The sequence below is a fragment of the Emydura macquarii genome, unplaced genomic scaffold, assembly GCF_026122565.2.
Source record: "Emydura macquarii macquarii isolate MOO-44397 ecotype Brisbane River unplaced genomic scaffold, CSIRO-AGI_Emac_v2 contig_1876, whole genome shotgun sequence".
Classification (NCBI taxonomy): domain Eukaryota; kingdom Metazoa; phylum Chordata; order Testudines; family Chelidae; genus Emydura; species Emydura macquarii.
In genome coordinates this window covers 2,535,152-2,561,905 of record NW_027132013.1, presented here as the reverse complement: position 1 = coordinate 2,561,905, position 26,754 = coordinate 2,535,152, and the positions used below count along the sequence as shown (strand labels likewise).

The window sequence follows — 26,754 nt, the reverse complement described above, 5'->3', positions numbered from 1 at the left end:
AGTCACCTGCTGGAATTTTGAAAGATGTTCTGTTACCTTGTTCTGTTTAATTTGACATTTTAACAGGGGATAATAGGGTTGATATATTTTGGCAATAGAAACACTGCGTTAGCTCCCGTTGATTATGGGTCAGAACTGGCTCTCATTAAATTTTCCATTGACTTCCAAGGGAGCAGCATCAGGCCTAACACTTTTCTCCACCTGTCTCTTAAACATTGGATATAACTATGTGACATTCCCTTTGGTGAGTTACAGACACAGTGATCATGATTAACTTTGCATTTGCCAACTGCTGACCACAGTTATTTCCCTTTGCAAGAGAGGGGGAAATGGTGGTATGGCTAATAGCACTGTGGGCTAACCGTTGGTAAATGCTGAATTAAAAGTGTCTGCTGTAAGGGCAACACAAAGTGAGAACTTCAAACAAATGTTAAAATGATCAATCTGATTGGTTCAACCAGCACCTGACTGGTGGGGTGAGGTAGGGAATGGACATTTGCAGTGAGCTAGTGCCCTAAATGGGAAACACAAGAACAGTCTGAGATTCATCTTAATTGTTAAGTGTTTAAAATGCTCAGTAGTATAGAAGTAGCAGCAAGAAGTCTGCCTGCCAATATTCAGTTACGTAATTCACACTGTTGTTCTCTCTCTCTCTCCCCCCTTTGTAAGTTAGAAACACACCGAAGGCACTAGAAACCAACAGCCCTTCATTGTTCCTTTTCTCCTATGACTGTCAGAGGCAGGTAGCTTTGGCAAAAGAGTGAAAGAAGAAGAGCTCTCCTTTATGATTTAGGTTCCAGGGCCATATGAAAATGAAGATGCAAAATTAGATCAGAATCTTTGTTTTTAAATTCTGCTGCTTCTGGCTCACTGAGCATCAAAGTGACATCAATTGTTGTGCCTCCAAAGGCAGCTGCATCCTAGCCAGTTTTCTCCCCTGGGGGAGAGTCGGTGACAGTAGTGCCACCTCACTCTGAATAGGGAAGTCACTTTATGACTCCAAGAAGGATTTTATAGGACTCTTGCCAAGAGGCTGGCCAGCCTCCCCTACTCCTGCTATCTTAATGAATGGCTCCACTCTTTTGGAGCTGCAGGAAGCAGGGAATGGTGGGAAATTTGCTCCATGTCCATCCACTACTTTGCCTGCAGTCTATTTCAACAGCAGAAAGTGAAGCATGAGGTAGGCCCAGAAGTCCCTGCTGTAACATCACAACATTGTTATGCTCAGAACTGGACAAATGCCCTACTTAAAGGATATCACACGCGACTTCAGTGAATGTAAGTAAGAAGTGGCTAAACATTAAGGCAACAGGTGAAAAAGGGAAGCATACTAAAATAACAGACTCTCCATTCTCTTTTCGTCTACAGCTGAGGACATATTTATGAGATAGCTTATTTTAAGCTTCACAATTTCTAAGTGCAAAGAGCAAGTGGCGGGTGAGTAAGGTAGCCTTACTGAATGCTGAACAGGAAATGGTTTTATAACTATCTCCCATATGCTCAGTCTGTCTCCAAGTGTTTTACAGGGCAATGAGCTCAGTTTCAATAATGTAGTGACTACACAGGCAAGTGAAGCAGCACTGACTGACGACAGGGCATGCTCAACCTTAGTAACACAAGGTTAAGCAGGAGTAGGAATATTGGCCAGAACACCAGGCTTATCCCCATCTCTTTTCCAAAAGTACAATTCACTTATGCGACATTTTACATAGCATGTAAACCAAAGTTGTCTTTATAACTCATAAAGATGGAAAAAAGGACACAAGCCCAATTTTATTTGCAGCTCACCTTTAAATATTTTACAGATAGTAGTAGCTTTTACCGGAGGATCTCAGAGCGCATTCAGCAATATATCAAGTATCCCTATTTTAGGGATAAGGAAACAAACTCACAGAGGTTAAAGTGAATTTCAAAGGTTACAGAGCAAGTAGATGGCAGAGCCAGAAACAGAATTTAGGAGCGCTGACTTGGGCCACATTAGAAACTAATCATGTATGTAAAATTTGGCACATGCTCAAACACCTTGTTGAATTAGGAACTTACTCTGCTGTTCCAACCATTAAACCAGACGTGTTAGTTAATTCTATGTAAATAAAAATATGTTAAGAATAGAGCCAATTAGCATTATAAAAATGTGAATTTATGACACAATAAAATGAAAAATTTCATTTTTTCACAGCAGCATGTGCCAGAGACTATAAAGATTTATGCTTTCAGTTCAACATGTTAGATGAAAATCACATGCAGATGATTCATTAGACCCAGTCAAATTTTATATGTGCACACACATTTTCACTTAAAAATATTGAGCTTGATTTTTATGATTGGAGGGATCATATCATTTGTTATTTGCAAGTATTCAGACAACCTTCAGGTATACAAGAAAATATTAATGAATCATGAATGATTAATCATCCAGAAATTAAAACCCCAAAATCCATTAATTATTTTTACATTTTAAAAGTTTCAGCCATCCAGTCAGGGAGGAGAAACAAGACCATGTGATATACGTGACCAATCACACACCATCAATAACAAATAGTAAACAGCTGAAGCAAACCATTCAGAATCATCAATAAACACAGTTTAAAACTTATTTGTCCAAACTAATTTGGGTGTAATTAATTACAAATGTAATTGGTAACAAAAGGATAGATCAGTTCTAAAGTCAGTTCAGACACTGGAACCATGCTAATTTTCAGCCTATCCTTGAATGTTGTGTTTGTAGGCTTAGTACCCACTATGAAGTCAGCAGTGTAACAGTAGAGAGTAGTCAGTTCACATCTTCATGTACAGGCTTTTCCCCCTTAATTTCTAGATTGGAAACCTGTAAGTAAACAAGGTACAGAAGTAAAAACCAATTGGCATTTAATTGCCTCTATGAATTTTAGATTAGCACAAGGAGTTGGTGTAGTGCCAAGGAATAGGAATGAACAGAGGAATAATAAGCCAAAGGCCAGATTCTCAGCTGTGCCCAATAAGAACTGGAAACAGCAAAGAAAGGTGGATGGAAAAGATTTGCATCCACCTTCACGCCCTGATCCTTGGGGCCAGTTCTATGTCACCTCACAGCTGCTCTAAATTATGCCAGCTGCTCAAGGCCCCAGGAGCCATTTTGCCAGGCAGGGAGCAGTAGAATGTAGAAAAGCTCTAGCCAACCATCCTTCTTTAAAACCAGGAGCCATGGAAGGTGGCTACTATAGTAGCTCTGCAGCACCGGGGAATTTCCTCATGCTAATAGAATCCTCAGCTGGCTAGATCTACCAGGGTGACAATCCCTTTGTGCTGGAGGAAGAAAGGAGTCACAGCAGCAGGTCTGGCAAATCTGAATAAAACCATTGTCTCGAGTTCTCTCCAATTAATATCTTCTTATCTCTGGGCTTTGTGCTACAAATACAGGAACACACAAGTCAACATGTGACAGATGTCCTGGAACTCTTGGGAATTACAACTGTGTGGCCTGTGAATGCCAAAGGAAACACTTAGTGCACTCCCTTCCCGAAACAGAACAGCCTTGCCTTGCACTAGTACAGGAGGCCCTTATTTTCCAATCTCATGAAAAACTTTCTGAAACATTTACCTGCTGCTGTAACATACTGGATATTACTTGATAAGCAAAAACTAAGGAATGGATTTTTTTTTTAAACCGGCCTTCCTCTTTGCATACACAGTTTGCAATGGCAAATACCTGCAGGTCCAAGTAACATCACATGGAAGCAAATGCCAATACAATGATTCATTACACGTCTAAGTAATATTCACTGTGCTCATAAATATTTACAGGCACAAAAAGAGAGGCCAGATTTTTACAGCCTGATCCTACAAAAATATCCAATCCAGTTCCTACTGAAGCCAAAAGGAGTTTTACCCTGGGCTTTAATGGGAGAAGGCCCAAAATTATGAGTTGTGGAGTGGGGCTAAAAAAGGAATGCAGCATATGTTACCTTTTATCCTAGGTTTCTAGGGAATCAGATACTATTACAGCATGCCTGACATTTCATGGAGGTGGGAATTAATATTTTATTGCATGTATAAACATATTCTTTAAAACAACTGAAGTGTAAAATTTTTGACAGTGAAAACTCCGAGGTGTTAAAATTCCTCAGCCAAGCATTTTTACGGTAAAAGAAAATGTATTGAAATAATGTTAAGTGTGTGACTGAAGCCCACAAAGTGCCAAGTCATAGTTAATTGATTCTCTACACTTGATTCTTTACAAACCTCACAGTGGCCAGTTTCAGAACAGTACTATACGTGTTCCTATATTCAAGCATACAAGGTCAAATTAATCCCCAGTGTAACTCCATTGACTTCAAGGTTCAAAGAAGCGACTGCTGTAAAGGAAGATGGGCAGACACCTTGACTCTCAATTTCTCGGCTCTTACTGAATTTGTCACACTCTTTTAGGTCCCAATTCTGCAATCAGGTCCATGCAGACAGACTCCTGTTGCTGTGTGCAGGCCCGTTGACCCGTTAAGTGGGGATCTGAATGGGCATGGAGTCCATGAGCAGATCCAGTGGCAGGATCTAGACCTTAATGGTTTCTTTAATATAGTTTTTCTTCCTCTTTCTTTTCACAACTGGATGACAAACAAGTTTTATCAGAAAAATAAAACTACTGACATTAAATCATGGGTTCTTTAGACCCAACATGATGTGAAAGTAAAGTTATTTCAGTCCTAGTACTCCCCCAAAGAATTAGATCACAGGAATCCTCTCTCTCTCTAGACATACTGGAACTGGGCTTGTCCCATCACAAAGGCTGTAAAAATAAACCTAGAGAAGAATTGGACCATGCTTACCTGTTCATCTATAGATCTGAACTGCCAGGACCAGGCAGAGTTATAAAGGAAAGGTCTCAGGTCAAATCGGTTGTCCTCCGGACTGTAGTTTTCAGCATGATAGGCAGGGGTGAGGGTGGTCATTTTGTGTCTGTTAACTGAGTACATCCTAAAAAAATGCTTAACCTTGGATGCCACCTAGTGTACAAAACACATAGTTTCAGGTCAACTGAAGTTTCTCAGAATTTAAACAGAATTCTGTAAGAGCAACTTACTCTGGAGAGAGCTATATTTTGGATTCAAAGATCCAAATTTATATATATTAGTTACCACTACTAATGTACCTTACCACAAAGGAAGCTAGCCATCTAATATGCATTTAAAGTATCAGAATCCACAAAAGAGAGTCACAATGAAACATACATCTGTACTATTTTGGTGTAAATGTTTCTTATAAGAGAGAAGATGGATAGCCCAGGGGTTTGGGGACTTGCCTGGGAGACCCATGTTTTATTCCCTGCTCTGCCGTGGACTTCCTGTATGACCTTGGCCAAGTTACTTGACCTCTCTGTGCCTCAGCTTCCAATCTGTAAAATGGGGATAATAGCACTTCCCTGCCCCACAGAAGTCCCAGAAAATACACCTCCAGGATAAAAGCAACTGCCCATTGAAACGTCGTGGAAATGATGCCCCTACAACCAACTCTGTCACAGGATATGTGGACCTGGATTTCTTTTAATTGTTTTGAAAAGCAAGAGACAACTTCTCTCCTACAATATATGCATGGCTTCAATGGGAGTTGGATGCATATAAGGGAAGGAAAAATTTGGTCATGCATATGTAGATCTAAAAATAAACAGCTCTCTTCAAAATACCTAACTGTTGATCTAACAGTCTGCAGTATAGACAAAAGGCCAGAATTACTCCAGGATCTGTTACAGCTTGCACTAGCAGAGGAACGTCTTCTGGGAAGCAAAGGTTACAGTGGCTGAAACCAGGAAAATGCAAAACAGACAGTGGGCAGTGCGTGGCCAGTACAGGTGGGCAGGTTTCCACAGAGAGATTTCTATTGGAATTTAATATTTCCTCCTTTAATGTGTTCTGACCTCTCTAGAGTATTTCTAAATACAAAAGACTGATTAAGCTGTTTCTCTTAGGTTATGAAAATTACACGTGATCTTTTTCCAAGCATAAATTCTATTACTGAAGGATTTTAAATAAAATATTTTTTTAAATTTTTACCTCTCTTGGGGTAAAGATCTCCTTCCACATATTGATCAACTTACAAAACATGCTGTAAGGTCCAGCTTTGGCTATCTTCCTTAGTTTCCCATAGACTGAGAGCTCTGTGTATGTCATCCCCATATCTTCCTGAAATCACATTCACAAAAAGGACACTGAAAATGTAGAACATATGAGTCAGAATGAATTATTTTATAGGAGACCATAATAATTCAGTTCATCAGAGAAATACTAAATTAAAAATCAATCTCCATTTAAAATAAGGACTCTGCAATGGAATTTCAGAAATTTGTATGGGAATATATTGCATCTAGCTAGCAAGAGCACTTCTTGAATAAAAAGGATATTTTTCCTTCTGTGGTGCTTGAACACAGGCTTCATATCAGCAAAATAAACCTAGAAGTTGGCATTTTGCTTGAAGACAAGGATCTAAATTCTGCCTTGACTTACCCTCCACTTTCCTAGAAACACAGTGCAGTACCCTTAGACCAGCCTTCATTTCAGGGATGTTTTGTAAATTTGAACAGTGCTCTCACATCCAACTAAATTAAGAGAATGAGGAAACGAAGTTCGGGGGCCAATATTTCCAAAAGTGACTAGGGACTTTGTGCAACTCTGTTTTGGGGGCCCAACTTGAAAGGCCTTAAAGGGGACTGATTTTCAGAAAGGGCTATGCCCCCACCCTCTGAAATACAGACCCTTTTAGCTGTCTCAAGTGAAGCAGCCAAAACACCAGTTACTTTTGAAATTCTTGACCTGTATAAACAAGCCGGGAGCCAGATAATACAGAGCTGTTTTGTGTAATGGCTTATGAGACCATACAAAAGGGGAGAAATTTATCTTGGTCATAGTTTGAAGAGGAACCTGAGCAACAGTGATACTACTGAACAAAAAACAAGCTATGGATAAGGCTTACCAGAACATATTAAAGTAACTGCCAATTACCTCATCAGTTTGAGACACTTGTCCATCCACAAGGGGCTCTAACTCTGCGGTTGGCGGAGCTGACATAATGCTGTATAGGAAAAAACATCCATTCTAACCGATCACATTAGCTGACTGGCCTGCTAAAAATCAAGCGCTTTATTTAAGTCCATTTCTGGGCACAACCTACAAAATGATCGTGAAAAGAAAATGGAACCTCTGTTAGAGGACTATTGCTATTTGTGCCAAAAGCTCTACCAGGTGCACAGGGTGATGCTTATATTAAATAGTCATAATATATTTGCCCAAGTTTGAGTATAAATGGAATAAGGACCTCAGGATTCAGGCACAGCAACAATCAGTTCTGCAACTGAAGTTTTTGATTATTTCCTATTTCTGTGAATGTAGCACAAATTAACAGTCCTGCCTCCATCTAAATCCCTGTCCAGGCTAAAGTTGAATCAGAGCACAGCCTTGCCTACAATGAGTTTTTGCCAACAATCTCCTACTTTTGACGCTCCCCTGATGGTAACACCATTGGGAAAGTAAGTACAGAACAGCTCTGGAAACTGATATCATTTTTAACACCATGCCGTTTAGACAACATGGTGTAAAAACATAGACATAGACATAAACAGCAGCATTATCTCCATTAGCACTCTCAATGCTGTTATAACCAGTTGGAGTTGGCAATGATAGAAAACTGTTGCCAAAAAATAAATCCTAGTGTAGACACAGCCCTAGCAGCAACCATGTTTAAACATAGTTGCTAGAAGAGCTATGTCGCAATTTCCTTGACAAATATTCACAGGGATTTATCTTCCAAGAACCATAATATATCCTTGTTTTAAAGCTATGCTAAAGACTAAATAGTTTTGGTAGGTATAGATGGCCAATATTGATAGTGCTGTTAAGCTACCTCGGTCTGAGAGAAAAATCCCTGTCCACACTGATCAGGAAAAATGTACTAGCTACAGCCACATTTAAACACAGAAGTTATAATTATTATTCATCACATATATTACAGTGGCATCAGAGGACCCATTCAGAATTGGAGTTCCAGTATGTTACAGATTTACAGGCACTGTAGCAGAGGAAGAGGAGTACAGATGCTAGCAGAGTTTTATCTGTAGTGAAAACGGGTCTAACAATCGCTATTTCACGACTTACCTTCTGAGTGCTGTGAGCTGGAAGTTTTCCATACAATACTGTATGAAACTTCTCAAATCAGTCTTGCTGATTCCACCAATAGGATTGATATCAGCGCTGGAGCAATCATACTTAGTAAAGTATCCTTGAAGACTGAAAGAGAATAAGGAATTTTATATAACAGCCAAGATAATAGAAATAGGGCCTTTTATGTTTTTGAATGAATTTATAATATAAGGTCATCATGATATAAGGTCATCAGTTTTCTAAAGTCATTGGGACATTAAGTAGATTAATTTTCAGATGTCATAGTGCTACTCTAATGACTAGTATGTCTCTGGCAGGGAGCTGATAACATTTTAATGCTTACTGCAACTGCAGTTAGCATTGTATGTATTACAAGTGAATTGCAAATAAAACCAAAATGAAGACTGTACTTCCTCAAGCAATGGAGGCTGACTGCCTCTCAGGACTAGCACAAGTCACATCTTAGGGCCCTTCCCTTTTGAGGTCTCAACTTTCCTGGATAATCCAACCACTCACTCACCTTATTTCACCTTCTGGCTGGGGAGTCAGAGGGGTAAGTAATTTACAGGCTACTCTGCAGAGAGGCAAGATGGCCCAATGAATAGGACACAAGGACTCAGGAGACCTGGGCTCTGCTTCTGAGCTTCAGAATGACTTTGGGAAAGTCTCTATGCCTCCATTTAAACTGTAAGCTCTCTGGGCAGGGACAGTTTCAATGCACTATGTGTCTGTACAGACCCTGGCCTAAAGGGGCCCTGATCTTGACTGGGGCCTCTAATGTCTACCCTGCAACGTAAGCCTGTGTCCACCTTGTGTCTACACTCCAACTGCACTAACTCAGGGCTCGAACCCAGGGTCTCAGGACCCTTTAGGGCTGGAGGGTCGAAGCTTGACCCAGGATCTGAGACCTATTTCTTTGAAGTGTAGATGCAGCCCCACTTGACTTGGGTCCTGGGACCCATCCAGAAGTATCCCACAATTCCATAGGACAACTTCCTTCGTCCTTGCTATCCCAACAATCTGCAATCCACTCTAATAAATAGGGAAGTCACTCCTCTTTGCAAACAGCAGCAGCTCAGGTCAGCATTAACCCATTCTCTTCTGATCACCCATCTGAAAACACAATATCAGAGAGCCTCCTAGGTTTGCAATGAGTTTGGTAAGCTGTACAAAGTTCCTGTAACATGCAGGGCAGGCAGTAAAGTTTTCCCACAGTGTATCACAGTTCGATGGCGAGAGTGGCCACATTTCGGGAGACTCTGGGATATGGTTACTTTGACTTGGGTCTGCACACTGCCGTATGGACACCACAGCCCTAGGTTTGAGCATGGGTTCAACAAATCTTAACATGGGGTTTATATACAATGTAGACAGTCAAGCCCAGGGTTCCAGTAACACAGGTCAGCTGACTCAGGTCCCACAAATCCTGGGCTTACTTAGGGTATGTATATCCTGAAATGTAATGCAAAACAACAGTCATTCACTTCCAACTCCCCCATTTACAACCTGAGGATCTGCAAACTATAAATCTAATCCTGATACCTCCATGAGCCTAGCTAAAGCAGGGCATTTAGCACAAAAACAACTAAAATTCTGCTTTACTTAACTCAATACCAACTAAACGCCGTCCCTGTCCAGCCCTCCTGCCCCCTCAGTCACAGGGTCACCTTTGTCCTTTGTGATGCCACATCATGCTGTGACCAATCTACTAAATTTAGTCCTCGTTTTTTCAAATATATTGCATGGCTTCCAAAGTTTATTTTTTAATCTCTAATAATAAAGACATTGAAAAACCACAAAATATTAGCTTCACTTTCATTTTCTATTTACTATACAGGCCACCTTCACTACTGAAGGTTGCTGAGAATGTAATTTGTATCAAATTACTGCATCAATTCTCTAATGGGCATCTGAAAAATGTCTAATGATCATACTATTCAGTTCAGCTCATATTTTCATTGATTCTATTGCTCTCGTTTTATTCTTTCGTTCAATCTAGTTCCTGGGGCATATGCTGGCATCCAGTGGAGTTACAGAAGACTGCAGTGAATCTGACTCCCAATGACTAGTTAATAGATTTCTAATATATGCCCACCTTTCATCCACATTGACTGATCCAAGCACTAGAAGCCCCCCAGGCATCCCGCGAGCCCAATGAGTCAGCTGCGCAAACAGGTAGGCAAGGACCATTCTTATTCTAGCCTACAAATCAAACAGAGAAATAAAACAGATTTACAAAAAAACCTACTTTCTCCCCCATAAAACAGAATTCAAGGTCAAATTCAAAGGTCCACTAGGAACTACAATGATCCCAGCATACTTCAGAACTAAGCCACATTTAGAATTCCGGTCTCTACAAGCGACGAGCAAGTGCAGCAATCCATTGTCACTCAATCTCCACGTGTTAGTACAAGAAGGGTTTGTTGCTCCAAAAGATCCAGTCCACATGAAACATACCTGCACATTCTGTAGCGCCAGATTTTCCCTGCTGCTCCCTCCATGGACACGAAACTGGGGAGATCTGCCCATCACCACTCTGAAAATCCCCACAATGGCTTTCACTGCCACATCTATGTTTAGATTGACATGATAGCTGAGAAGATTACAAGCACAAGCAATTCAGTTTGCATGCTTAGGACTAGGTATAATAGTATAAAACAAATTATCTTAACTTCATTTTCTTCACATAAGGAAGACAATCAACCCTTCAGTTCTTTAACAAGTAAATCAAGAACACAAAAGGAAGGCACTAAACCTGCCACCACCTAATATGCAGTGTCTAGCTTTGGAGAGCCTGCAGTGCAGACTTTTCAATAGGTTTCCCTATTCTTTCTCCACTGTTTCTAATGTCCACCCCCACACATACATTCACGAATTAAGGCCGTAATATTCCTATTTACAATCCTTATTATTACTCTCATATATTGGTCTTTTAGAAAACCTGAAACTGTACATGAAATCTTAACCACAATATTATTTTATCCAAGCATTTCTCATTCTATACCTGCCTATTTGTTCAGCCAACAATTTGGCTCTGTTATATGTATCCTGGGAGGAGTTCTCGCTAGCCATGTAACAAGTGGTGAAGATACGTCCACAGAATTCCCGAGAATCCTTAGGGGTATAAGTCTCATCATTCACTATCCTACGTACATCAGCCAGCACCCTTTGATCTGCAGACAATCCATCAGACATAAAATGAGAGAAATGAACCTTCACAGATACCTTGTACTACTGATAACAATGCTTTGCTCTTCCATAGAGCCAGTCATTAAAGGATCTCAAAGCACTTTACAATCATAAATGAACTAAGCCTCACAACAGCCCTTCACAAAACAAGGTAACACTTCATTTGTTGGCATTTCAAACATGTTCTCAATTCCATCAAAGAGAATTATTGAGTTTGCTGTTTTGCATCTATAAATATAAAAACGTTTTGTCCCATGTATTACAAGGAGGCATCATAAAGCCTGAAATGCTAATCCAGTGCAAAGGATTCAGGGCTTAGCTTTCCTTAAGCACATGTGCGAGACTTAAGCTCTGTTTAGGAACTGTGCTGGGAGACTTAAGCTCTGTTTAGGAACTGTGCTGGCCAATGTACAGGGTTGAATTTCACCCAGAGTGAACAAACCCTCCCACAACAAACTGGAACACCAGACTCAAACATTCCAAATGTTGGATGATACTCCAAATCATAATCGAGATCCATGGCTATGTCTACACTTATGGGTGATGTATAGAATACATATACTACACATGTAGCTACATGCGACAGTGAGAGACTCTGGCAGTGGGGAGGCAGTGGGGAAAGGCTCCGGCAGCTCCCCTCTGCCAGAGCCTTTTCCCACTGCCTCCCCCTGCTGCAGCTTTTCCTCGCTGCTCTGCACCCCTCCCGCTCCCAAATCCCTGCCACAGCTTTACACTATGGCAGGGAAAGGCTCTGGCAACAGGGAGGCAGCGGGACACTGAGAGACGCACTGCTTGGGAGATGTGAGAGGCACTACTTGGGAGTATAGAGAGCCATATAGAGTATACCCTAGGGGTTCAGGCATGTAGGGCACTCTACTCACCTAATCCATGCTTCACTATCTACACTGCTATTTATACCCCCACTAGCAGGCATGCAGCGTGCGTACTCTACATGCCTTAAGTACAGACGTAACCTAAGTTTCATAGCTGACCAAAACCCATAAATACGATTTGGAGGATCTGAAATCTAGATCCACATTTTGGCTGGGTTTCTCAAAAGGCATTTAAGGCAATTAGCTACCACACTCCACTGAAATGTATGGCTTGGGCCTGATCTCTAATTAAATGTATACTGTAAGCAGATGACCAGTATGCTGCACCTTATATACTGTACTAATGGCTAATATTCATCTACCTCTAACTGTTAGCAATCTTGGTTACTCGAACAAGGGGACGGACACAGGGACGCACGCGCTCACTCCCCAACTTACTTCCATCCTTGACTGCAAGGCAAACCTGGTGACACATGGAGTACACAATGCAAGCTGTAGCAGAGCTGTCAATTCCACCACTAAGCGGTAGGAGAAATCCTGCCTTAAACAGCAAGCAGTGGAAAAAGCTGTGAAAAGTGTCATTGTAAAAATGTTTTTTGCCCTTCAGAAACAACATTTTAAGTCCAGTCCTACATCCTTCTCTCAGGTGAGTTTATGCATGTTCCAGCCAACAGTGCCAGTCAAGTCTGGTAGTACTTTGCTGGAAAACAAACCTAGGAAACCATTTCAGACCCGTATCACTTTGAACAGGTTAACAAAGCAACTCTCAAGTTAAACCTGACTTTGCTGGCTAGACACATTGCTGAACAGATCCTCACACTCTAGCGTGGCTAAGGAAAGCTAATTAAGAAGGATGGAGTTCTTAGCTTGCCGTCCACTCTGTTTAATTTGGATCATTGCTTAATGTGATCTTCCATTTATTTCGAAACACCATCTTTGGAATCAAACCACTAGTATGTGTGTTTGTCACTTTTTTTTGTCCATCTATTTAAAATGGCTTTGAGAAGAGGGAAGGTGATCATCACAATTATTTTAGCAAGAAATGGTAAAAGGCGTTACCTTGTAATAGATGATGTATGTTTTCTTTATAGTTAGGGCTCACCTATTTTTACAGAGCTGTAACTGATGAGTACTTTTCCATGTGTCTCTGTAGGTTCCCCAAGCACTCCTGAGATTTCATCTGTGTGTGTGTGTGTGTGTGTGTGTGTGTGTGTGTGTGTGTGTGTGTGTGTGTGTGTGTGTGTGTGTGTGTGTGTGAGTGTGTGTGAGTGTGTGTGTGAGCAATGGTTGAATATGTTGGAGGTGCAATAAACTGATCATGGTGTGGGTTAAATCTTAAATTCACTGTCCTGTTCATCAACCGTTTACATGATAGTCACCCTCCACTTTCATGTTACAGGGAGAGCATGAGTAATATGTCTCTCCTGGTAATAGCCATAATGGGCCCTGTCTTAATCCCATGGAAGTTAACACAAGTTTTCCACTGGCCTTCAATGGGTGCAGGAGCAGGCCCAGAACGGTCATCAATACAAGCTACACAATTCAGTACTTGTGATATATGGCAGGGAGATACACATGATGAAAAGAGGGCCCAAAACCAAGCAGAAGAAAAAGAAAGTCCATAGCAACATGAATGCACAAAGAAAACAGATTAATGGATGAAGTTCTTAGAAGGAATTTCTCTTGAGGGATCCTAGACAATCTGGCCTGATTCAATGCTTATTTATACCCTAGGCAATTCCATTGACTTTAATCAGATTGCTAGGGTGCAAGTCAGCAATTAATCTGGTGTATTGTTTCTGAATACAGGGTAGAAAGGATGTTTTTAATCATGCCATTAAAAATATGTTGTTCGCAGGAAACTGGAATACCAATTTTGGTTACAAAATTTTTTTTAAAAGGATCTCCTTCATCACTGGGAGTTTTATTACTGAATTCAAAGGAAGCAGGATTGAGCAGTAACAGATTTGAAGAGACTAGCTGGACACACCTTGAATAAGTGCTTCAAGCTTGAACCAAAGATACTAGTGAAAGGTCTTCCAGAATCATCTTGCACTAAAGAGATCTAGGTAGAGGCAAGATACCTATACTGTTCCTATGATTAAAACATAGAAAGACAATGTTAAAAAGAGAGTTCTTACCTGATTACTGCACCTTAAGTAGTCCCAAAGCCAGCATGCAGGGCCAAGGCTGAAAGTTACAAAATATAAATATTCCAGAACAGTCATGGGATAAGAACTATTTCATATTTAAAAATCCATCTTCATTGATCGCCTTTGCTTAGACACTTCCCCCACTTAGGACTTCACATACAAACAAGAAATAATTTTAGCCTCCAATTTTTTTTAACCTTACCAATAAGCTTTGCAACAGACTATATTTTATTTTGAGTAAATTAATTTCCCCCCTTCATTTATGCCTACCTAATTTCTTCCTCAGGACTATAATATCTCCACTGGATTGGCTCACATGTAGATACACATATGTCATCAGAACACGACAGAGCAAAATTCACTTTTATTCTGGGATAGGAATTCACTTTGCTTGCCTAATTAATAGAATAGAAAGTTTGGGAAGTCATCAGTTTTAATGTAGCATTTTATCTATAAAAACATTACAGGGTTCACAGGCAATACATCCTCTGGAATACTGCAGAAACCACAGTATTTCAACAGTCTCTTTCAATAACTGAAAATGTGTTGACTCAATGACTTAATGAAATTCATCAAAGAGCGTAAGTTCAACACATTTGAAGAATTCTTACCGCTAGGTTACGACATGAAATTTCTGCCCTATAACTTCGAACATCTTCCAAGTCCAATGTAGCAACCAAGACTTCCTGGGAAAAGACGTTAAAAATTAGACCTCAAATACAAGTATAGAATAAGCTTTCCAAACCCAAATGTACAATATAAAGAATTGTTTAAAAATAGATACAGTCATTTCCAGTGTAGATATTTCCTGCTCAATCTACTCATGAGAGTTATGCCAGTGACATCAATAAGATTCCTCACATGAATAAAATAAAAACAATTTATATTGAATGCACTGGACAATAGACTATCCTGCAATCCCTACATGAATAAGTTCATACTGACATATCAAGCTTTTGTTTGCATAAGGATTTGCAAAATTGGGCCTATTACACTATAATTCACACCTTTGTGTCCAATTGCTTAAACAAGCACATATAAACAAACAGGGCCTGCTCCTCACTACAGTGATATCCAAACCCACAGAGGACTTGTCTACATGAGGATTTTCAGAAATTCTTCCACAGTTGCAGCTCCATCAGTGCAAACAAAAGAAGAAGGGCTAGTGTAAATTAGGTGCAGACAATTTTACCAGTGTGACATCCAGACCCCCTTGGAGCAGGGCTAGATAACTTGGTAAAAAGACACTTGCCTGGTCTACATTAAGGCCTAGTCTATACTCACCCGGAAATTCGGTGGCAGTTGACGGGAGTTACGCAAGCTACACAGAGTAACTTGCGTAACTTCCCTTTAGCGCGCTGTCTCCACTGCGCTGCGCCTTTTGAGGAGATGGTTTAACTGAATCGACTTCCAGATTGATTGAGCGGGTCTACACTTCCGCTCAATCGATCTGGATCGATTTGCCACCGTCAATGTGTACATAGCCTAAAGCATCCAGCCAACCTAGCACCAATGGAATTGAACCTGTGTTAGATCAATGGTGGGAAAATTTCTAGAAAGCCTCAAGATAGATGCAGCCCTGCTGACTTCATCTTGCAAGAAGATCTGAGATAATGAGAGCAATGCCAGGCTGCGGGAGACCCAGGAGTGAAATGAATCTCACAATCCCCTTCAGCCTGAGTTTATTACCACATCATTCAGTGAAAACTGGGATCCTTGAGCAACAATGTCTCCATTCATAGAAATCATGGCACACCCATCATAGTACAGACGATCACCATCACAGCCTTTCTGATTGGCTAAGACGTAAATCCCACCGTTCTAAAAAGAAAAAAAAATATGATTTATTTTTTCCAAAATATAACAGTTTTGAAAACCGTGGAATGTGAAAAGGCAAACTAGTGGTTTGTTTTGCCCCTCCCTCTAACCCGACCCTCTATCTTTACATTGTGAGCAATTCAGGGCAGGGACCATTCCTTCCTTTTCATCTGAAAAGGGCTCAGCACATTGCGGGCCCTGTGGAAACAAATAATATAACATACTGGCTAAGTGTGTTACATCTCCCTCAGGTGATTGTTGCCAGCAGATGGAGTTGCCCCTTTAGCTCAAGTGGTAGAGGCCTATGCCTTAGAACTGACATTCAGGATGGGGGTTGTTGCAAAAATAATAATAATTCTTTATAACGGAGGGCCTGGAAAAGTCAGGGTCAGATTATATTTGGATGTCTTGGGGCACTGCAGATACTGCTAATTGCAAGCAAAGCATGTTAAATTACTATGAAGAGACAGTCATGCATACACTAATCACTTTTCATGGCTTAGCTTGCCATTCACTGGCTTGGTTTTCCCCCCATCTTCCCCCCACCCGTACCAATAACAGGTACAGTTATTGCCAAATCATTGAATATATTTTTTTCTTTTAAATATACGGTGAATTTTAGATATAAAAAATGCAAAACATCTTAACATCTTTAGTGTTTTTTTTTAAAAAATAATTTGCTTTAGAAAAAATTATCTTCTTGCTGATCTCCACTGCAGAGTTATATAAATCTTTGAAGGTAAAAGGTGCAAGTGAGGTTGCAGGGAAAAGCCTCAAGGTTTCAGTGTAAACCCAGATATTTTTTTCCCCCTTACTGGTATAATTACTGATATTTCTTCAGATCTCATGTCAATATGAACATTCTAATTAAATTCAGAAAGGAACCTGTGGCTTTAAGGAAACCACAGAGACTTGTAGGTGTGCCAGAAAGTCTCTCTCCTCCACTGAGTGGATTATAGCCAGGTAATGAGCTGTCAATCCTGATAAATTTGCACCAGAGACCCTGCATGTATATGCTGTTCAGAGCTATATCAGTTTACAAATGGTTGTTATTTTCTTCTGCATAAAGTGGATACAACATTTCGTGCTTCCAACAGTAAAATAATTTGTCACTTTGAATTGTGGTTTTGTCTCTTCATTGTTATAGTGTCTTTTTTTTTTTTTTTTTTTAAACGAACCAAGATAGAGAAGAATCAAAGGCACCAATTCTTTGGATCGCACATTCCTGGGGTTTGGCATAATCAAATTTTTCTGACTCTCCTTTACAGAAAGGAAGACCAAAGATTTAGCATGCCAATGCTACCAAGCCTAATTACTGCTACAGGCAAGCAACACTATGCGCTGTCAGAGCAGAGGAGACTACCCTGAAAAAATGGGGCAATTAATGAAGAGATGAAAAGGCCTACCTTTGCTGTTGCAGAGTTTACCAAATCCACACGGGTGTGAGCTTTCCGTAGCTCATGGTGACTCCCTGAAGAATTAGTGAAGATTTCCACCCCATCAAGTCCCATTTCAATATGAGGGCTATGAAAAGAAGAGACAGAACAATACACAGCTGGCATTTCCTCTGTGTCACTTAAAACAAGTGGCAATTAACAACATCTCTTTGCCATGCCCAGAGTAGTTCACAGCCAGTTTAATACATGTCTTGGTTAGTTCAAACAATGGAAATATTTGCTAAAGCATCAGATCTGTTTCCCTGCACTGTTCCTTTGTCATGGATGGATTGTTTCCCAGAGGAAAGGAGGGTTTTGATCCTCCTCTCTTATGCTATGGAATGCCATCCGTCTAATTCTAAGGAAGTCACCTCTTCATTGATCCAAGTATCTTGATCCCAGAGAAGCAAAAAGATAAGATGATCCTCCTTTGAGAAGGAAGATGAGAAGGTTTCTAACACTGAGGGAGTAAAGGCATTCCTCTGAGGTCAGTAACCCTACTCTCTCCCTCTCAGCAAACCCCACAGCAGGAACAGATAGACAAACTACAGTAGCATGACAGGGAGATGAGAAAATAAGCATGTTGCATTTTTTTTAAAATAATTTTTATAGGAAATTTGTTGAAAATATGCTAATATTAAAGGGACAATCAGTCACATCTTTGTTTGAAAACAAGGAACAAAGGATGACTAGAACTGAAAGAGTTTAGATACAAATTTATACTTTTTTTTTCCTGTTTGTTTAATTTGTGCATGGGACAGCACTTTGTATTATAGTCAGTTTCACTGTTTCCCCTGCACATCAGTTTGGTCCCCAGTCCTGCCTGCTAATCTAAAAAGACTGGGACCTTAAGTAGTTTCTTCCTTGTAAAGCATTTTTAAACCTCCACAGGAGAACAAAAAAACTCTTTAAAAAAAGTCAAAGAAATTTAAAAATTAAAAGCAACAAAATTCAGGACATACTATTTAAAGGCTACTTAACTGGGGCACTGGAATTTACTTTCCCCCATGAGAAAGAAAGACATTTCCAGACCCTCAACTGAAAACCCTTTAAATAGTATGTCTTGAATTTTGTATGTCCTGAGTGAGTTTCAGCTATCTCCCTATGCAGTGCCTGCACTATTAAATTAAAAGACTTTCTCCTGATTTATACCAGTGTAACTGACACCACTGTTCATAGTATGAGTATCTTTCCTAATTCTTCACAAGACACACAAAACCATAGTGGAAAGGTTTGGTTCCACATGAATTGTCCTGTGAGACACTGTAGTACAGTGGAACTCCTGGTAAATAAACTGGCTAATTAAAACTCTCAGGTTCATCTGTCCCCCAAGGATTATCTCTGGCACACAAAGTTCTCAACACTGAAACTGTAATACAGAAAGACAACAAAATTTGTTGCCCCATTTACTTAGACCCCCCTCACTCCCACATGCATTTCTTGCTCCTTGTTATTTTCTGATAATCCAAGTTATGCTGGCATTTTCTAAAATATTTTCTCCAAAGAGGAACATTAACTGAGCTTTTCAAAGGCACTTCTCCTTTTTGGTAGCTTCCAGGCATGCTTCATCCTCTTTTCCATTCATCTCTTTGTCTTACCTATTTGGTGCCCACAGTTCTTCACAGATTTCACTCCCGAGGCACGTGTCTTTGGTTGCTAGCACTGCATCACCAAAAGGAACAGTCTCCTAAAATAAAAAGAGAACACAGCCATGCATATTTAACAATGGGCATGGTCTTACGTGAGTGAAAAAAGCAACTCCAAAAAATAAAAATATTGAGCTACATAAAATTAGTATCAAGGCAACAAGCACAATGCACACTCTTTAATCTTAAACTCATTTTACTTAGAGATAGGCCTCAACTGCAAAATCCAGATCAGGTTCTGACCTTGCTCACAGTTCCAGTGGTATTTGGATCTAGGGTTTTGGTTCAGGCCCATCTCTTTTTAATTAAACATCCCGTATAACAGGGGTGGCCCATGGTAGCCCTTACAGTTCTAGAAGCCACCCTCAGATTTAACAAAAAGATGCGGCAATAAATCAGCGCTGTCCATTTAGATCAAAATGGAGCACTTCATGCTGTAACATGCAACTGTTACAGGTTGCACTTAGGCATGAAGCATGGAGAAAAATCTGTTCTATTTTGAGCAATTCAGGTATGATTCTCAAGCTCCTGTTAAACAGCCAATGTGATCCTCCGTTGGGCAAATTTTGCACCCTCTTGCCTTGCTGCAGAACATTAACTTTTAAGTAAGTAAGGCTACATTATTTTTGCTCATTCATACAAGTAACTGAGAAACTCCACTGAAACCACTGAATTTGCACTGTTAAGACTGAAAGCAGAACTTGGTCTAATAGTTTTATACTATCATTAAGTTCTTTCCTCTAAGTTGTTGTGTCCAGTAGATACTAAAACAAGATCAGAAAACACACATTCCTTAAACTCACCTGTCCTGTCACCTCCTGTATCATCCCGGGGAGAAAATATTCCTCCACATGCCTAAAACAAGTATACAAATCAGCAATACTTAGAAATAAATTCTACGCTTTAACCTACAGTCAATGCTAACCTGAGGTTTCAGAGAGTTTAAGGCCAGAAGGGACCATTAGATCATCTAGTCTGACTTCCCGTATAACACAGGCGATTAAATTTCACCCATTTACCCCTATATTGAGCCCAATTACTTTAGCTAGGCTACAGCATTTCAGTTCTCAGGAGACTAAGCTGTTATGTGCCACAGACAGAAAACAGGAGAGACTCAGGTGCCACCAATGCTCACAGCCCCTGTAATGGCACGGAATTGATTAGGTGGGATATGGCCAGAGGAACCCAGCAGGTGACATGAACCCCATGCTTCAGAGCAAGGCAAAAAAACCTCAAGGACCCTGCAAATCTGTTGCCTACTCACTATCTATGACGTGAGCCAAAAAAATTTCTGATGGAATTATATTAGGGATGAACTTGGCCCTGTATGTAAATGATCTGACCTTTGCATTTGCTATGAAACTACTCACAAATATTTTTAAGACTATATAAATTAAGAACACCTGATTTACATCTGAATTAGTGCCTTATCCCACTGGAGAAACATAAGCTGCACACTTAAAGGGAAAATGGAAATTCTTGATGATCTCAGTTGATTTTACCCAGTCTTAATTCAACTTACAGCTTTGTGACTCTGATAACATCTCAATTTCCCTTTCCTTAAGGTCCATCCATTTTTTGTGTAACAAATCATTAGGAATCATACGTGAGGAAAACTGACAACTATCAGGGCTGCTAGTATGGGCTTCCACCAAGTATCAAGCTTACTAGCTATTGAGTTCTCAGTAGCACAAGATCCCCAAGCACATGGTAATGAGGTTGGTGGAGCCAAATAACCTATTTGGTAAAGGAAGTAAACTACAGTTAATTGAAACGATATAGCCACAGTGTGACGGTGGTAGGGCCTGTAAACTAGCCCGTATCATAGAGCATAGTGAGAAGGCACCAGGCAATTGAGACACTGAAACCAAAAGGACACTTTCTTTGTGCGGTTTTTGATACACCAATGGGAAAATAAGTGTGTGATTTTTTTTTTTAAAGAGAATTCTGGGAGCTAGTCTGGGAATCACCCGAATTAAGAAGCTCCAGCAGGACAGACCTCAAAGAGGTGTAGGAGATAATTATGAAATTAAAAGAATTAAAGTTAGCTTAAGTTTGGTTAAGAAAATAATATATTTCCTTTACGATTTGTGGCTAAGTAAGAAAAAGGCCCCAGTCAGTAAATAAAAGGCCGTGAGGCTAATAAGCAGTATTACTTATTACTTGCAATATGGAAAGGTTCAAAAAGTAACTAAATAAAATAAAATAAAATAAAAAGCTGCAGTGACAAGACAAACTATCTTAAAAGAAACAAGCACAAACCCTCCCACTGTTCTGCTGATAAGGAAGGAGGGAAGAGAAGATAAGAAAGGAAGGCCTTGGAGGAAGGAAAGTAGCAAAGATAAACCGCTTCAAACTGGGTTTTGCTAAAGCTAGCAAGTTCACTGAAGTATATAAAGAGAGCCATGAATCTCAAGGTTCTTTGTCAGACCCTACCTGATCATACTGGAGCACACTAGGATGAGAAGGCTTTCCCTAGGTCTGGCCTATTTGTAAACATACTCATCACATGCTTATGAATACTTTCTTACTGTACTGGGTGTAGTGACTGCTTATTTGTAGGCTATTAGGCATGTTTAGAGCAAATGTACAAACCACCATTTGGCCTTTGGACTTAATAAAGCAATGTATGGATAAATTAGTGTCTGGGGGTCTCCCATATTAATAATTTCAAATATGATTAAGAATTCCAACAAGAAGTGTGATCAAGGTTCTAGAGTCATGGAGTTCCAGGAAAACTGAGCAGCAGGAAAGCCACCCCTCTCTACAGTGACTTTCAATTTAAGATTATACTATTGTGAGCTGTGGGTAGGACTGCCTCTAAAGATAAAGCACCTCAGCAGAAGTCAGACACACAAACCACCCTACATTATCTTTCATCTTAGTTTTGTGCAACTCAGAACAAAGGCTTTCACTTTTAATACTGAGTTATCATTCAGACTTTTCTCTTTGACTCCACTACACATTAGCAATGCCACAAGACAGCGATAAATCCATGCTCCATTCTTGAGGTAGAATCTTCTGTAAACATCTAGGAAGAGACCCAGCTGGAGGTGGCATTTAGATCTGTAAACATGCTGGGATCCTTCCAACCCTAGACTTGATGGAAAAGCTTCTGCTTGGTCTGAAGGCAGCTTGGGGGAGAGGACATTGCCACATTGGCAGCAAACGCTCTCTTAAATGAAGAGGATCCCCTCGCATATGTGACTGCAAAGGACACACATTTAGTCCTATTTAAAGAGCTTTCTAAATGAACTAGCATTAGGTGGCTTAAATGAATTTCCCTCACTGCTGAACCTGCAGTAGAGATAATGCATTGGAATGGAGATTTGCTGTGACTGCAACGGCAAATCCATTCTTTTTAGCAGCTTTAGTAGTACACGATACACAGCCCACCGTGCTCTGCTCCATGGGGTAAACCATCGAAGTTCCCTGTAATTTCCTGCATTTGCCAGGATCATCTTTGGTCTGATCAAAAGAATTTTCCTTTAAAAAAAAAAAAAAAAAAAAAAAGTGGGGGGTTAGGGATTACACTGCAGCAAAAGCAAATGAGTATTGAGAAATGCCAAGTTTATCTTTATTTTTTCAGTATATTTACTTTGCATATTTGACAGCAACTTGCCTACAGTCATTTTCACTGTTTCCCTTTGCATAGTCTGCCTGTTTCAGCTTCCTCTTTTGGTTTGGTAGGTCTGTCACACAGCAGTGGGAATGTTTGATTTTTACATTAAAAAGTAAGATGTGATTGTAAAAAGAAAGTTCACAAAAATTGCCACTCTCTCTTTGAAATTGACAAGATTTGAAGCTGATGTTGCCCTTTAAATATAAGTTTGTTGCCATATGATTTGTTTTCTGTTGATAAGTATATGCCAAGAAGCTAATCTAGCTCTGACTATAAATGGTATCATCTTGATAAGAAATACATACTTGTTTAAAAAGATCACTCTACAATTGTAGCGAACATTTCTGAACATAACAGGCCTGTACAAATAAAAAAAAAAGAAAAAAACAGTGTTACCAGAAGCTAAGTTCGTTAATGAAAAGTAATATGGTAGATATTGGAGTATATGAGTTCTGCTGTAAATGTGATACATATTTTAGCACCCTTTGCCACATTTGACTTGTGTTGTACCTCCAGCGGGATCAGCGGAGTAGAAAAGCTGATCTTACATATTTTATTTTAATTTTAAAATAAAGCAGTTCAGAACCACTGAACTTAATACAGGAAATCTAACTAGGGATCAGCACATAATTTAAAACATTTTCATAATGTCAATGTACAGTTGCATCTACTCATGAAGGTAGTTTCTCAGCGACAGCTAGTTAAGATCATAAAGCCCTTGACACTTACTCATAAATAGAGCCTCAACATTCCTGGGAGATGCGCAAGGATTAACCCCTTTGGAAAGATGGATAAAGCGAGGTACATGGAGATTGAAGGAATTACATGTGATCACACAGTGAGTCCATGATCACCTGAAAATAGAACCCAGACTTTTGGGTTCCCAGTAGCATTCTCTCCCTAGTGATCCTTCCACTCAAATCTCTTTCAAAAATCATCCATTAGAAATCGCTCTCGTTGTCTTCTGGATGCAAACTGGGTAGTTTCACTATTTTTAAGTTTGAAAAATAGAAACCCCAGATTTTTCATTTTACTTTCATACTGCAGCTCTTCCCATGAAAAAACAGAGTATAAAAAGCTCACATGCAGTAGCAGAGCTCCTGATACTTGACAACAACCTTAAACATGGAAGATAAGTTTTCAAAAGTGCCTTTGTGACTCAGGAGCCCAAATCCCATTTTCAAAAGTAACTTAGGCTCTTTTAAGCCTAAATCACTTTTCAAAGTGGGGCTGAAATTTTCAATAGTGCCTTAATGACTTAGGCTCCTATCTAAACCTACAACTAAGGTCAACTAGCCACATCGCTCAGGACAATGAAAAATTTCACACCGCATGCAATGGAGGTAGGTGGACCTAAACTGCACTAAAGACCCTTCCATCGACCAAGCTACCACCTCCCAAGGGGGTGGATTCACTAAAGTGACAGAAAAACCCTTTCTGTCGCTGTATTAAGCATCTACACTACAGTGCTTAGCAATGCAGATGCAGCTGGGGCACTGTAGCTCTAGAGTCCTCGCTATTGAGTAAAGTCTGTTCAGACAGCAAGGTCACCTGGTTTTGAGGCACTTACCCCTTCATAATAATTCCATAACACTTACATTCCCACATCACAAATGATGTCTTGAGTGACAGGAGATTCCAAAAGCTTTGCCAGAACTTCAAACGAATGTAAGAGTGTATCGGACTCATAATAGTGATCTAAACAGCCGTAGCCACTATGTACAAAAAAGAAACAAAGCAAAAAACGTCAGATGAAATCAGAATTAAACACAAGAAGCCAAAGCTACTTAAGATAAAAACAACCTCTCAAACATATGGAGATTACCCAGAGCACAAAGAAACTATATAGTATATACCATTTACATTGATGGCATTTAAAATTCTACAGCATTGTTGTTGGAGTATTCTTTTTCACAAAAATAACATGGTTTAAAGGACAGAATTGAATATTACATTTACCATCTGGAATTTTCATCATAATAAACTTAATAATTGGTGCCACTGGAAATTGTAAAACAAAGGACCCAATCCTGCACCCTACACTACCATTAACACGTTTTTGCTCATGTAGATAGCCCTGGGGTTTAAACTGCAATTTGCACACTATTACACAGATACTATTTTATACAGATAACTGCATTGGGATTTGTTCTTGACCATTCATTGTTGCTTAATTATTCTGTTAATAAGCAATATACACTTTTCCCCCTTGGAAAGATACCAAATATACAGTAATTAAGATGGTCTCACCAAATTTCAAGCTCTGGTCCAAGCCTGTATCTTGCTCCTTTGTACTTTGCCATTTCAATACCTATAAAATGGGGTATTTTTGGATAAAAGATGAGTCTGCTCTAGACAGAAAACATTTAATGATTTTAAAGTGTCGCTATCCTTTTTGGTTCACGTTTATTTAGAGGCAGATTTTTCAGAAGTGTCAGTTTCCACTTAGCACATTAACAAAAAGCCCAGATATTCAAAAGGGCTTAGCGATAACCACTTCATTTACGTACCTAACTGGGAGCAGAGCTCTTTTGAAAATCTAGCCATTAGAGCTTTATAACAACAGAGGGAAGCTCATGCATAAGGAAATGGGTCAGACAGGGCTCTATACACTAAAGCGATAGTTCTGTACAGTGACTGCTACACACCTGAGGCTGCAGCAGCTCCACACAACTATCACATAATGTGGGAGCACCACAGTGCAAGAACCAGGAAACAGCCACTGCACAACAGATGACCTCCTGGAAATGTGGGGCAGAAAATCCACTGTGCAACCACTGATGCTGGCTTGCCCAGTATTTACATTCAGCTGCCTCCCTGCGCACTGCCACAAAGGAGGGCATCATAATCTCTTAGCTGCCTAGAAATGGTCCTTTTTGCTTCAGTCAGGAAGGGATTGGACCTTCATCTTCACTTTTCTCCTTCCAAGCAGCACCTCACTCCTTTCTTCCCATTCTCCCTTCCCCTTCTTTGATCCAGGGTAGGTCAGCTGACAGGCCAATCTTTGCTTTCCAGGTCCCCAGCTGCCCTGTGTCACTTTCCCATGGCTCTCCTCTCAGCCTCCTCCCTCCCCTACAGAGAGCCATGGGAAAGTGACGCAGGGAGCTACACGGAGGACCTGAAAAGCCTAAAACCGGCCTGCCAGCTGACCCCTCCTGGATCAAAATCCCATCTGAATTCAGTCCGGACACAAGCAGGACCCTCTGCGCTAAGTTCATCTGGACAGCAGTGGGGCCGGGGAGTTGACGGACCGCCCGCCCGCGGCTCGGATCTCTATTCACCCCCCACTTCCCCGGCTGTGGCACCCACTGCAGCTGGAGAGTCAGATGTGGAGGGTGGTCCCAAAGGTCCGGGGAACCCTCCCCGAGGCGGAGGAAAGGGAGGCCCCGCGCTGCCCCCCTTTATTTGATGGCTGAAGCCTTGCCACTAACGCGCCCCCTCCCTCCCTCCCTCCCTCCCTTACTTTTTAAAATCCGGGCCAAATTGCCCTCGAAATCTAGAGCCCACTGGTTGAGGGCACAGGCAGCCACTGTCACGGCCCGGCCCATGGCTGCGTCTCCGCCCGCGGCGCCAGCCCAGTCCCCGGCCGCGCTGGCTGCACCGTGAGCGGGGGGCGCTGCTGCCCGCTCAGCTCCGGCCCGGCTAGCAGCAGTAACCCCGGGGCTGCAGCGCTTCCGGCGGGGCTGACATCGCTTTACTTCCTGCCTTGCCTCCTAGTCCCGCCCGGCTCGTCTCCCGTCCCCGTCCCGACCCCACGCCGAGCTGGGGCTGCGTGCGAGGCAGCGAGCAGAGACACAGCTTCCCGGGCACACAACACACAGCGGGTTACAAAACAATCATGCTGGGCGCAGGCGGGATCTGGCGCCCCAAAGGCCCTGCCAGGCGCCCCTTTGCCTTCCCGCAGTGCCTGGGTTCGCTCTCAGCCGAGGCCGCG

At 40.9% G+C, this 26,754-nt stretch overlaps 1 protein-coding gene across 6 annotated transcripts; it reads right to left on the bottom strand.

Moving 5' to 3' along the window:
* Window positions 1-1,746: 1,746 nt before the first annotated feature.
* On the bottom strand, window positions 1,747-26,536 carry NADSYN1 (NAD synthetase 1). 6 transcript variants are annotated; one of them, XM_067558212.1, is made up of 21 exons: window positions 26,284-26,536; window positions 25,071-25,131; window positions 24,419-24,535; window positions 23,126-23,179; window positions 22,595-22,684; window positions 20,002-20,053; window positions 19,151-19,239; window positions 17,523-17,640; window positions 15,988-16,119; window positions 14,910-14,984; window positions 14,569-14,693; window positions 14,287-14,335; window positions 12,584-12,686; window positions 11,128-11,296; window positions 10,581-10,716; window positions 10,219-10,325; window positions 8,118-8,249; window positions 6,969-7,038; window positions 6,024-6,152; window positions 4,803-4,979; window positions 1,747-2,827 (listed from the first exon to the last, which is right to left on the bottom strand). In XM_067558212.1, exons 1-21 carry the CDS (start codon window positions 26,366-26,368, stop codon window positions 2,774-2,776), a joined length of 2,124 nt encoding a protein of 707 aa, XP_067414313.1. In that variant the 5' UTR covers window positions 26,369-26,536; the 3' UTR covers window positions 1,747-2,773. The 6 variants fall into 6 exon arrangements, 4 of the variants coding, with proteins under 4 accessions (XP_067414313.1, XP_067414314.1, XP_067414315.1 ...); XM_067558214.1 differs by lacking the exon at window positions 1,747-2,827 and having other exon boundaries at window positions 4,818-4,979; window positions 6,068-6,152; XR_010921724.1 differs by lacking the exon at window positions 1,747-2,827 and having other exon boundaries at window positions 4,849-4,979; window positions 6,024-6,178.
* Window positions 26,537-26,754: the final 218 nt, after the last annotated feature.